Here is a 13,827-nt window from a genome sequence, read left to right as displayed (position 1 = left end):
TGGTTCTCTATTATTGGTTTCAAATGTTAATTTGTTCAAGTCTAATTACACTTTTTTTTTTTTTTTTTTCTCCCAAGCAAAGGTGTCTTCTAACACCGGAGGAGAGACTTGGAATCTCATCTTGGAGAGACTGTGGAAGGATCCTGAGGAATGAAGGACACTCCTTTGCAGCCTGTCCTTCCCTCTGCCTCCGAGCAGGCTCTCTGGTCCCGGCAGCACTCGGCAACTCTGGGCTGCTGTGTGTGACCATGGGAGGAGATGGATGGGGGCACCTGCAACCAGAGCCTGGTGAGACTGGTGATAAATTTGTGAATCTGGTTGTGAAAACTACTATGACAGGAATCATAAGAAGAAAGGGGTGAAAGAAAATAGAACTTTTTTCTTATAACCTGCCTTCTTTCTTTATCAGATACAACACAAGTGTCTTAGGATACTTCTATAGGTTACTTAAACTTATATAGAAAGAGGATGAAAGTGATAAAACAGGCATAAAAGATGCCACAGGAAGAATCCAGACAACAGTTGTGTGAAGATGAGGAAGCCGTATGCTGAAAATTTTCAGAAAAAAAAGAAACAGACTCTTGTATGACTAAGAATAACTAGTGAGCTTCCGTATGCTTTAAGGCACAAACTAATGGGCTGGGTGCAATCTCCTAACTGTCATCTGGCAAAATGCTCTGTATAATTGGCTTTTTGAATAAAAATAACTGGCCTGGTCTACATGCGTTTAGCCAGTACGTTCCAGTTAATTAGCATCAGGCAGAAATCTCTTTCCTGTCCATATGGAGTTTGGTGGACTACAGGAGGTGGAGATGGTTAAGAGGAGGAAGATGGGGAGGATGTAATTCTTTTCGAGGCTACAGACATAACCCACTGGTCAAAAGAGAGTGTAAAACACAGTTACTCTTTATGGCATGAGAGACCATTAAGGATTTCCTTATCATAAGTTTAAAATGGTTTAACTGTTTCTGAAGCTAGTGATGGTTAGGTTAGTTAGGTTAATACTGATGCTCTAACAGAATCCCATCATTATTGGAAAAAATGTTGGAAAAAAAAACCTTTACAAATTGTTATTAAAAGAATAACGGTAAAATAGTAGTAGAATATCTTTGTTCTCTGCACATCTATTTCAAATAAACAGATTTTATTCATCAGTTACAGAAAATCAGTTACTGAATGTTATATGAATTTAATTTATTAGCAGATCTCTGTTCAACTCTGTATTTTTGTGATGGATACTGTTTGGCTGCTTGGATCATAACTTGACATCTTCAGTGCCCACAACTAGATTACCTATTGCTGGAAGAACTGAAGCTCCTGTCCTAGTCTAGTAGGATACCAAATATATGTTTCCTGGCTGTTATGCCAAGCAATCTGAGTACTTCAGGTTCAACAGCAACATAAATACTTTTACTGTAAGGAAAAAAGGAAGAAGTGTAAGGAATAGCAGTGACATAATCAGCAAAAGTTAGACCCTGGTAAGTATAAAATAATTTCCCTTTTGTGCGTTTCTTCTCGTACTGGCTGAAGCAGCCTCTTTCCCAGCTGCAGGTCAAAAGCAAAGACAATCTAGCTAAAGTGGTCTGTGAGCAGCATCCCTCTCCTGCTGTTGCCTTTTTCTGGGAGTTTCCGCCCTCCTTGTGACACAAAAGTTACAAAACTGGAAAGGAACAGGCTGCTTAAACCATTCTGTTGGTCTGCAACTTGCTTCTTGATTTCTCTCATGCCTTGTTCAGCAGGTCAAAGGCTGAATGAATTGTTCTGGAAAGACACGTACGTTCTTCAGGTTGCTGCCTGGCTAACAAATAATTTGCTGTTAAGTAATTCATATTCAATAAGTAATTAAGTAATTTGAATTTCTAGATATCTGCTGCTTCATGGTAAAATGCCCAGACTGCTCTTACCCTGCGGCAAAGTTACCGTAGCCCTCTTTAATTCTATCAGATTTTCTTCATTCAAACTGAAAGAGCATTATCGATTTCCTGTAATACATATATATGCACATGGACAATTATGGCACAGCTGTCCAGCCTGTGCAAGCTCATACTTGAGACTTTCCTCATGGTAGTGGGTAAACATAAGACTATATCCTAAAGACTTCTAGAATTCAGAATTAGTATGTCAAAGCCTCCATTAATCTTTTGGGAGACTAGAGCAATCTTTCTCCTTTTTACTGAGTGTCAAAAGCCTTTCTTTAGAATTACACCTTTGATACAGTACTTCTTATATTAGTCATTCACCTTTCTCAGGGCTTTACAAAGCAGCTGCTATTGTTTTCTCTAAGCAAAGAAAATCTCAAGCTGACCTTGGATGACTACCTTCAACGAGAAAATGACTCTGTTTTCATTTGTTTCCTGCCCTAGTATGCTCTCTTTTGACATCTACAAGTTTAGTGATGCCTGGAGGAAACAACAGGTCAGAGCTGGGGTTTCTCAAAATTCATTTTATCTGATGATAAAAAATGTTCCTGTGAAGTCTGGCCTATACAAAGACTGCCAGATTTGTTGTACCTATAAAAAAAGGTATAAAAAGAGGGTACACTCTGCAAGAAATGCCATCCTCATGCTGTTAACCACTAGTTAAATCTTTCCGGTAGAGCAAAAGTAGAAGCCCGGTCTTGCCCCAGTCTAGCATGAATTAACTTACAGGTTTTAATCTTGTAAACACTTACTTACACCATGGCACTGAACTTTTCAATCATGCTTGTTTCCTTATATACAAATATTAATGCAATTAATTACTGAGAAAGCTAAATCTCAAGACTTCTATGGTATGTCAATATTCATGACTCAGACCGACATTATTATTCTTACCTGGTGAATGCTACTTTGCTTCCTACAGCTTTGTTCTCCTTTCAATCTCCTCTCAAACTATATTACAAAGACAGAACCTCTTGGCAGTTCCTGATGAATGTCTTAATGAGCAAAAAAATTAAATGTGGGAGAAAGTAATTGGGAAGTGAGAACTGCCATGGTACAGTGAGTTATGAATATTCACTGTCATTATGAATTGTTTATAATACTAGGCTATATGGCATTGGAAGAAAAAGTTCTAAGACTCTGGAATTTAAAAGCTTTATCACAAGATTGTCAAATATTTAAATGGACTGACACTTCAGGTAGTGCAGCTATGACCCACTGTGAAAGAATTGTTTAACTACTGTTTACAACGGGGTGTCTTTATTTCCTATGGTTCAGATTTTTTTCTGTCTTTAAAGAGACTTGATATGTTACATGCATTTATTCCTTGCTGACAGCATACTTACTAAGCAATTCAAGCAAAGAGAGAAAAATTACACTTTCCCTCAATAACTTATTTTCAAGACAATTTAGCACAATAGAAACCTTCTTCTTAACTATGGTTATAGAGACTGAGGTATCATGAGTACATTACCTCTCAGTAGCACTAACAGAAACCTATACAGGTGCTGCAAAAATAAAAAGCTCAGCAAGAGAAGGAAAGTGAGAAACAGCTATTATTGAGCAAAAATGGTTAGCTTATTTTCAATCAAACATGAAAATATCATGAAAAAATGGTATTTGAAGAGCAGATCTTTTCTGCTGTTTGTATGAAGGAAAATAAATATTTTTAAAAATATTTATTTATTTTTATTTTTTATCATTAATGACAAAAGTCAATGCTAACCTTCTCCAATCACGTATGGTATGACATGCTGGAAATATTAACCAAACAACATGTGAGTCTCAGGGTTAATTGGGTCCAGTAGGGAATAATTTATTTGAAAAACATGATGTGTTCACTGAGCATGAAAGCTACGTTAGACATGCTAACATTGGAAACCTTCACAATGATGTATACATTTGATGTTTTGCTACTGCTTACTGGGATAACTGAAATGTACTCAGCATTCTGGTGTCTTAAAGCACCACTCAAGCAAAGGCAGTATTTTTTTTTTCAAATATGTGCAAATCCTGTATTTGGCCACCTTAAAATAATGAGGAAATCTGAAATCTAGATTCCAAAATCTGCTCTTTTGATAGCTGGCTTCCCAACTGTCGGACATTTCCACATAAAGAATGGAGTCAGAAGACTTTTTTACTTTATGTTACATCAGTATACATACATATACCTGGATTTGTGGAAGGGATATAACATCTTCCTTCTGCAATTGGAATAAAGATTTCAAATGAGAGGAAAATGAGAATCCCACACGTTTCCTCCCCAGATCTTAGCCAGTTTGTCCGCAATGCTACTTTGTATTTAGTACCAGCAATAAATAACTGACATATTCTTTATCTGGGGGATTTCTTGATGTCAGATTTTACACTAATACATTTTCATGTTTTCTCTAGATTGGTCTCTTAGGTACTCTATATATTTCTTCATTTCAAAGATCTGGCAGCTTTGAAATTCTTTCATTCCAAATGCTTTAATTCCCTACCATTTCAATAATCAAGTTTTTCTTTGACAGGGTCATAGTTACTAGTTATTATTTAGTTGGACTTAACATGCCTTCTTAATTTAGTAATTTTTAATTTACAATTATTTCCTTTGAATAAATTCCCGCTATAAAATGGGAGTTCATCAGTTGATGAAAGAAAAATAATGGACCACAAGTATGATGACCAGACCTTAGCATATGTACTAAAACAACTGAACAGAGAAAACCCCTCTCCAGTCTCTCCAAACCTAAAATACCCTTACTGATCTATGCAACAGAATAGTTGGAACTTATGAAAAAATGAGTTTAAAAGAATGTTTGAGCTGTCATTTATTTAGCAGACAAGTGCAGATAAGTTCTTGAGAGGTATAACAAGCTATCACTCAACTCATCTGATAGGTGAAACTCAGATAGACTTATGAAATTACATTAACACTGGACATATGAAGTTCCATTTTACCTATTCAATTCTAAGCTACAAAGCAGTACACAAAAACAGTAACCTCATGGAAAGACACCAGAGAAACACGGTAAAAACTCCACTGCTGCTTTTTATAAACACTTTCCAAACCATGTGATTGGTGCAAATGGGTTGCAGTGTTGAAAGAGGTGATGCAGAGGTAATTCCGTGAGTATGGGACCAGTGCTCCCCAGAGCCTCACAGCTAGCTCTGATAGAGGAGGATCCCCTGCCTGGTGCCAGGGGATGCGATATTCAGCATGCAGGCCCTTCTCAACCAAGACTGTTGGGATTTCTCTGGCACAATAAAAAGCTAAGAATCTTTCCCCTAATTACCGTTCCATAGAAATAACCTTTTGTTTTTTGATTTATATCCTTAAAAACATATTTTGTATGTTCAAAGTCTTACTTTGACATAATTCTGAAGAAGCTACTGATTTGAGGCATACCTGCATGTTTGATATGGATTCTTCGATATTTACATGACTTTTTAGAAAGCAGTATTGTCACCAAATGATTGTAAAATGAAAACAAAATCTTGAGCAACAAACACTTTTCACATGACTATTGATTCTGTATAAATGTCCATCTTCCAAGCAGAATACACTTTTTAATTCAGCACAGAAGCTTTTCACTCCAAGAAGAAAGGAGAACAGCTCCAAAACAATAATTTACTGCATTTACCTGGTTGGTAGAAGTTTGGTGAAAGTTCTCTGGCTACCGCTCTTGCAATATCACATTCCTGGCGAGCAGACTGAGCAGCCTGATCCGCAGCGTCAGCTTTAGCTCTTGCATGTGCAGTTCTGTACAGAGCAGAAAACAGTTATATGCAGAGGAGTCTTTTATGAATAGCATTACTAAAGTGAGAGCAACATACTGCTGTCCTTAGCTACAACACACTGCACTGTATAGTGCACTCTTGTGCCCATGAATGGCTACAAATCAGGCAAAGTATTTCAGAACCAACACACTTTTGTTCCTGGTTCTTCAGTCCTGCTCATCCTTGTATTACATTTACTTTGTTACACAATTTACACTCAGCTTTGCACAAAATTTCTTATTAGAAAAAAAATGGTATGTTTGAAACCTGAGATTCTGACCATTCAGTCAAATTTTCATAGACAGTATCGGAAATCAAAGTCCATGACTGGGCCACTACAATGATTCCTACACAGTGGTTGGTGAGACCAGGACACACAGAGGACAGTGAAATTAAACTTTACAACATGTCAAAGTTAGTGTTCAATGCTGGGTACTATATAAAGGTTTTGAATGGCCAAATTTAGATACATTGGTCCAAAAATATGAGAAATATGTCTTCTACAGTTCGACAGTATTGGAAGGGAGTGGGATGGAAAATACATGCCTGATGCTTCCAAGGCCTTTGAAATGGCGACACCTTTCAATACTTGTAACTCACTGAATTTCCATTCCAAAACATTCCCAAAAGGCAACTTTTCCTAAGTCCAGACAACACACTGAGATACTTTCACAAGGTAATCTGCCCTCTGCTTCTGCTTTCTCACTTTTGCTATTGCTGAGAGACTCAAGAACAGCCTCCGCCTTGCACTGTGCAACCAGCTGTTACCGCATGGCTGCATCACTGTTTGTCCCATCTTCCCTCCTCACTTCAATTTTTTAAATAGTCATCTGCTTAAAAATTCCTGATGGCATGATCTGTGTGCGGCTGTGCAGCACCAGCACACAGCCCAGAGCTGTCAAAGGGCTAGAACTGATGAGAAGCTAAACAGGGCAAAATGGCAGGGAACTTTTCGGAGCCCCCAGAGATACTCAGAGCATTTTAAAAATACATATATTAAACTTCATGACCTCAGGAATTTTCTCATATATTACCACAGGAAACTGTCTCTTCAGTAAGAATAAATTAGGAGGACTTTAGCTGCACTTGCCTGGAAATACTAATCAACAAGGAATCAAATAAATAAAAACTAAAAACATTCAGTGATCACCATATAAAAATTCAGTCTTCTTTTCATGGAATAGAGAGATCGACATGCTTTAGAACAAGATAGAATTAAATGTTCGCATTAACCAGACTAAACACCAAGAGATTAACTGTATGGCAGACTTCACACTTCTAAAACGATTTTTAATCCCATAGGGTACCAGTGCAAACACAGACAGAAAAAAAGCCACACAGACTGGTTCATCTATGAATGAACCAGCCTGGGGAAGATTTATTTAAGTTACACCCTCCCCAAAATGTGCGTGGGGAGACATGTTCAATGTTATTTCAAAACTCGGCTCGTCATAATTTACTGGATAATCATCAGCTCATGTTGCTTTCTCATCAGTCCCTCTTGGTTTCTGAGAAAGGAGATTATGATGAACAAATACGCAGTAACACCTTCCACTTGTACTCAAGATGGGGGAAAGAAAGCGTGAAATGAAATGAATGCACTTTATTATCCCATATATGTTCTGTGTAACGTAATGTTCGTGAATGGTTGTACAATATGTGCTTGCTTAGTAGCAATAATCAAAACTGTTCTTTCTCTATAATCATTATTTTCAATTGGATGAGCTATTATTAGCTCCTGCATAATTATGTCAATGTAGCATGAGCTTAATGAAGCAATCGTAGTCCTGGGACATTGTTTTATGAGGCACTAATGTAGTCTGCACATAGATAAACTAGACGCTGATCATCCTTTTGTGATGATAGAACAACCAGACTATTCCCGTATAAAAATAGTCTAATACTATTGTCACAGCTGCAACAGACATTTTAAAAGCCAAGCAATACACTAAATGACCAGTGTCAGGAAAATGTACAGCCAGCGTTGTCCAGATATTTTGTCGATGCTCGTGAATGTTTTATATTGTTATATCCAGGAAGCAAATGACACATCCTGGCTAAACGTCCAGGATCAAAGGAGTGAAGGAATTAAATGATGCCATAAGCAATAAGCTAGTAAAACTTATCAGCGTGAGAGAGGGCCGAGAGGAGTCACAGCAGGAAGAAGCCGACAGAGCAGGAGGGAAACAAACACTTCACTTGCCTCTCTTATCTTACACCCTCTTGTATGTAATTGCCCTTCCTGCTATTCTGCCCCCTTTGTGCTTGCAGTCGGCTATTCCAACTGATCCGAAGAGGATCAGGATGCGATGGTTACCCAGCCTGCCCCGTGTCGTGATGTGCCCCAGCACTACCCTGCTGGAGGAATATCTGGGGGATGGCACAGCACGAGCCACTGAACAGGGAGAAGGGACGAAGCCACAAGACCAGTGCTCATGTTCCTGAGCCCTCCAACCAGCCACCACGAACATGTGCCTCTGGCCTCTGTTGTGAGCACCATCAGTGACGCTTGGAAGACGTAACGGGAACAGTAGGAAGCAGCAGAACCAGCACTTCTGCAGATAGCAGAGCTGTATGGGCCATCAGAAAAAAATGTGGCTCCTTATTTGCCCATCATAGCACTTGGATGCTTTATCAGCCAAGTTCTGCACTGTGTACTTTACTGCTTTGATTTGTCACTATAAATACATACATTCTTTTCATTTCTTGCACACTTAAGTTTTCAGTTATCCTGTATCCCTTTATGTTATCCTCAATTCATTCCTCTGTTGCTAGTTAATTTTCAGAGAGACGTCAAAACAGGACAGTTCCCTCAAATATAATCCATTTGCTCCATTTACTTCCAGTTATATCACTGGCAGGAATCAAGCTGTACCTCCATTGCAGAAAGAAACTGTTGCTTGAACCACAAGCACATATAGAGTGTTTGTACCAAGTGATGTAAGTGGAGTCCCTAAAATCTACCAGTGCATGTCATGAGTGAATGGGGGCTGGAAGAGCAATGGTTAACTGAGTAACTGCTGCTCAATCAGCATCTGATTTTGAAAGAAGCCTAAGCTTTCCAGACCGGGAAATGACAATTGATATCACTATGGGTATATATTTTTTGAGTGTTTGGTTCGATCTTAGCTCGGCGACCTTAGCTACACCCACATGATTATAGGCACAGAGTCAGGGGCTTCTTGCGAGAAGCCTCCCCTTCCAGCAGTTCTACAATCAGATTTCCATCTGCTTAGTTTGAAAAGTGACTTGAAGGAGGAGTACTGAGGGCTGAAGAGCTTAAACAATATATATCTTTTGCCATTCTGTAGCAACAATGCATATATATATAATACCACGTGTCTTCAATGTGTTATGTAACATTCATCTATATTTAAACCCCATTTAAAATTGTCCATTATCCTCCAGATTATTTTGTATTTCCACGATATACTTCAACTTAATTATAATGCCTACTCATTCAGAGTCATTTGAAAATGTAAGCAACATATGCTTACTTTGTTCCATTATTTTTAGTTTCTATTAAGCCCATGGATTCCAGTATTAACCTTTTCAGTAGCTTGCTTAGTGCTTTTTAAAGTAATACAAATAGTTATGCCTCCTATTTGCCAAGCATATCTAAAAACAATTATGTTCCCAACCATTAAATTACATTAAACTAATAACCTGAATGTTACTTATTAACAGCTTTCTATATTGCCAAAAAATCAGTAAAGACTAAATCTGCAAAAAATTCTCAAAAACAAATTGAATTCATAAAAACTACTGGGTTCTCAGAGTAATACTGTATATCGTAGGTTGCTACCGTATCATCCTTTTTGAAATTAGAATTCTATAAGAACAAATACCATCTTCCTAAATTCTAAAATTCACTGACTTTTCTAGAAAGCCAAAAATATTTTCTTTATTTCTTTTCCCCAGGTATGAGTTTTTCTAACAATTCTGCAGTTTAATTTTCTCCTCATTCGCTTTTTCTTTCCTGATTTTTCTGATACTACATATCTGTAATGAAGGCTCGGTAGATATCCAGCATCCATGAATTTTCTAACGTAGCATGTCAGGGACTGGCATTTGTTAAGCTTGCTAGTCATCTTGCTCATCCTCTTTGACTGATAAAACTGCCTGCAAAACAATGTGTGGTATGGTAGGGTTAAGAATACACATATGTAGAGCTTACGTAGGACCTCTAGACCTTTGTGGCTCAGTGCTGTGATTGGAAGGGAGGCCAGGCCCCTGCTGGCTGTCCACCTCTGCCTTCCAATGGGTGTCTTGGAGAGGAAGAGCAAGAGAAAAGGGGATACTTGAGGATACCACAGTATGAGACCTTCATGTCAGTGAAAATCTTGAAGTGCTTCTAAGTTACACATTGAATTGGCCAGATGAGGAATATGTCTTCAAACAAGACAGTCTGAACTTACTTAAAGCTTGAAAGCTTTAGTCTGTCAATCTTGTTGGTGCCTTTTACTTTCACTCAGCTGTTCCTTCTCCATGAATTCACTTCACTGAAGAACTGGATCAGCTTGGTAGCACCTGTACTGTCTCAGGTAATGAAGTATAAACAGAGCCATTCTGGACACATTGCTGGCACATTAATCCATGCCAGCTTGCCTAATGGATTTTATTTTCCCAAACTCCTCTTTTGAAGCTTAAATCAGAAAAAAAAATGCTAGCCTTTATTTAATAACTCATGAACAACTGAGGAATTTCCACAGAATTGTCACATAGCCAACTTTATTTCCATATTTGGAAAGATAACCTAGAGGTAATGGCTGGTCAGCCAGATGTCTTAGCATAAATAAAGTGGGTCTACATCCATAAAGATTTATAGGCTACTAGTACAGCGCCAGACATAATGCTTTCATTTAGCCAAAAACGTCATACATTTGTAAGAATTACAGGCCCTATATTGTATCAAGATTGTCTTGATTTAATATATTTGGATTTTTTTTTTGAGGTTTCTGACTTTGTAGCCCACAGCAACATAATTAAACAACAGCATAAATTACACAGAATTAATGGAGCATGTCAAAATGGGTTAAAAGCTAAATCATTGACACATCTTAAAATTTAATGTTGAAGACATCAACGAGCTGATACATGCATGTCACCTTACGAACCATTTTTTTTTCACCCAGAGCTATTTAATATTGTAAATTGATAATGTCAGGATACAGTCTAAAGCATACTATGGTTGAATTGAGAGAATATGCATCTTCTGATTCCAAAAAAGCCAAAGAGGATACTATATTGTACTGCAACCTGAAGTTCCACGATAACCAAATAAAATATTACATTCAACTGCAGTGAAACAGTAAAACAGAAACCAAAAATTCCAGCCAGTATTGGACATTGTCATAGGAAGCAGCAAAGGAGGAGCATGAGATCACCCTGGCCTGCCACTCCACACTGCAGCAACAGATAAGATTGTGGTCTTCATGTGTAAAGGGGATGAAAATAAATTATGATAGGAATTTGCTCTTGCTATACACAGAATTCACTGTATATGGTCTGGAAAGAAAAAGCCTTTTCAGTTAAACTTCTTGAGCCTCATATCTACTCAAATTATTGGAGAAACCCTGAGAAGACACACCATGGGGGTGACACAGATATCTTTGCATTGGAAAATGCAAAAGACAAAATGAGATTTCACTGTTTCAGATAAAGGCAGAACTGGTTCAATCATTGAATTTGGACATACTCAGGTTTGAAATATTTGGGGAATATTTTACAGAAAAAATGTTAGATCTTTAAATGTGAGTCTTTAAAATGTGATTATACTGTATACTAAAGGCAATCTTTAATCTACTCTCTAAGAAAAATGACATGGTCTGTACTTACAGCGAGTGAGAATAGATGAATTAGGAAACATTTACAGTAGGTATTTCAGACATGAACTGGCTGCTGACTGATGTGCTCCAACTGTCTCAATGGAGGCACCCTTTTCCGATAAAAATAGGAAACATAACACTTGCATTTTGTCTCGCTGAACCATGCGGCCTTTCAGACTCCCGCAGGGGTCATACGAACACCCGCTGTTGTGCCTACAGATATATAAGTAGCCCAAAAAAGAGGGTACTTCTGAAAACACCCTTTTAATATGGAGCCGTTAGTTCAATTTCCCTCATCTTCCCTTATCCCAATGCTCTTGCTCCCCTGCTCAGAAGAAGACCCACATGCCCATATCTGAACGTGCGAAGTGTTTGCAGGTTGCTGTGACTCAGCTCCAGACACGCTGCCTTCACCTGGAGCTTTCCCTGAGCCCAGGTTCCTCGTGCGCTGGGCCTGATTTACGCCCACCAGAGGAGCTGTCCCTGGATAAGAGAGGTGCCTGTTCACATAACGTCTCCGCTTTTACCTGTTATTCTGTCAGGAGCCAGCACAGCAGTCTCGCAGATGCCGGCGCCTTCCCTTGCAGCAGGCCTAGCCACCTCCTTCCAAGCGAAGAGCAAGCTTCGCTGTGGGGCTACTTACAACTCTGGGGGCAAAAAGCACTTTTGCGCCCTACACGCTGGCTTTTTTCCCCATTTTTGCCAATGGTGATTCACTGCTAGTAATTTCCATGCCACTGACCACCACCTAAATATAGAGAGGAGCAGAAATCTTGATAAGTCTTGTCTATCCTACCATTAACTAATTTTATTAATAACTCTCCTTAGTGAGCAATATTTTCCTCCAGCTTTCTGGCTCCCTAATGGTAACTCCAGCAGACAGATTTTTTTTCTTCTTGAAAGGCATAAAGGAATATCTGTAAACAGCAGAATATCTACACACGGTCTGCTGTTTTCTCTCACCACAAGAAATTACACTGGCACGCTGAGAAGAGCTATTCAGTCAAGGGAGAAACGTAATAAACAGCCTGAGCTTTTGTTCCTCTTGAAGAGATATTTAAGTAAAGAAAAAAAGTAGAAGATAAATATGTTTCTCTTCAGCAGGGAATATGAGGCTTCAAGGGAAAAGGATGCTATGTAATGATCCTGCCCAGAAAAGGCAAACCCACTCAAGGAATTTTTAAGTTATCCTTGAGTACACTGTTCTTTCTTCTGCCACATGTCTTGTTGCAATATCCTCTACTTTGGACAAACAATATAAAATAGCAGATATCATAAGAACACTATCATCACCACCAATATCTGACAGCTCTTCAAGGCTCTGGTCACAATAAATCATTATCCCAGGGATACAGATAGATGAAAAATGGTAAGAGTTAATAGGAAAAGGAAGATATTGGAATTAATTTTTGCTCCTCTTTTTTTTTTTTTAGTTTAAAAACATTCTCAAGTTTTTTTTTTCTTTTTAGCATTCTACTGAAGTTACTATTTCAACCATTTCATTCACTTGCTAAAAAAAAAAAAGTAGAATCAGAAAACATGAAACTAAATGTTCATCTCTGAAAAACAATGTTATGTTTTAAGTTATTTTGATTTAGAGTACTCCTAGTCAGAAAACTGTTAACGAGCCCTGCTCATCAGTAAACTCACACATGAAAACCACATCAAACCATCCTTGGCAGTGTCTGCATTTCTAAAGCTCTTCTCTACGCAGATTGGATGTTCTTTTTTAAGGATGAGCTTTTTTAAGTACAAGGACAAAAAAGCCCACAGTGTTACAGATATCTTAGCAAAGAATACCAAAGTATTTTTAGAGCAAAATGCATAATATGAAACCAATATCTGATTTCACTTCACATCAGTCTAATATAGATAACTTAGAACATGCTGACTGCATGAAAGTTGCATTACAGGAAGTTACAAGAAAAATATCTAAACTATTTAATGTCAAAATTTATTTACAATTTGGGTATTTTTGCTAGCTTAAAGAAACAGCATATAAACTCAAGAGTACTAAATACAGCTAGAGGCATGCATCACACTTTGCCTAAATGACTTTAGCAGTTTGTCGCTGCTGCTTATTAGATTATATTTCTAATACCTGAATCCAAAAACTTCATTAGTGTGCTTGATAGAGGTAAATATTGTAAGGAAATGTTACAAATAGAGATTTAGTGGCTTAGTGCTTATTTGCTTTTCTCTCCTCCCGAAGCTATAGTGCACACATTTATTTCTGCCATTTTCCCAGAATAATGTAAGTCTGTAATTGAAATCTTTACAGCAAATGAGACAAGAAAGGGTACTTTGACCCTGGAATA

The 13,827-nt window shown here is 38.0% G+C and overlaps 1 protein-coding gene across 4 annotated transcripts in view; it reads right to left on the bottom strand.

Annotated features, from left to right (window-relative positions):
- The window catches only part of JPH1 (junctophilin 1), an 82,579-nt gene that overhangs the window by 25,396 nt on the left and 43,356 nt on the right, over positions 1–13,827 (bottom strand). For all 4 annotated transcript variants that reach the window (XM_088520325.1, XM_088520326.1, XM_088520327.1 and 1 more), the window contains exon 3: positions 5,546–5,664. In XM_088520325.1, coding sequence (XP_088376451.1) covers positions 5,546–5,664 — 119 coding nt within the window. The remainder of the gene's footprint in view (positions 1–5,545; positions 5,665–13,827) is intronic.

The sequence above is a fragment of the Tinamus guttatus genome, unplaced genomic scaffold (genome assembly GCF_059628265.1).
Source record: "Tinamus guttatus ecotype Peru unplaced genomic scaffold, ASM5962826v1 Tinamus_guttatus_pri_ptg000086l, whole genome shotgun sequence".
Lineage (NCBI taxonomy): Eukaryota > Metazoa > Chordata > Aves > Tinamiformes > Tinamidae > Tinamus > Tinamus guttatus.
The sequence above is the reverse complement of the archived record's forward strand: the minus strand, read 5'-3'. Positions and strand labels throughout refer to the sequence as shown.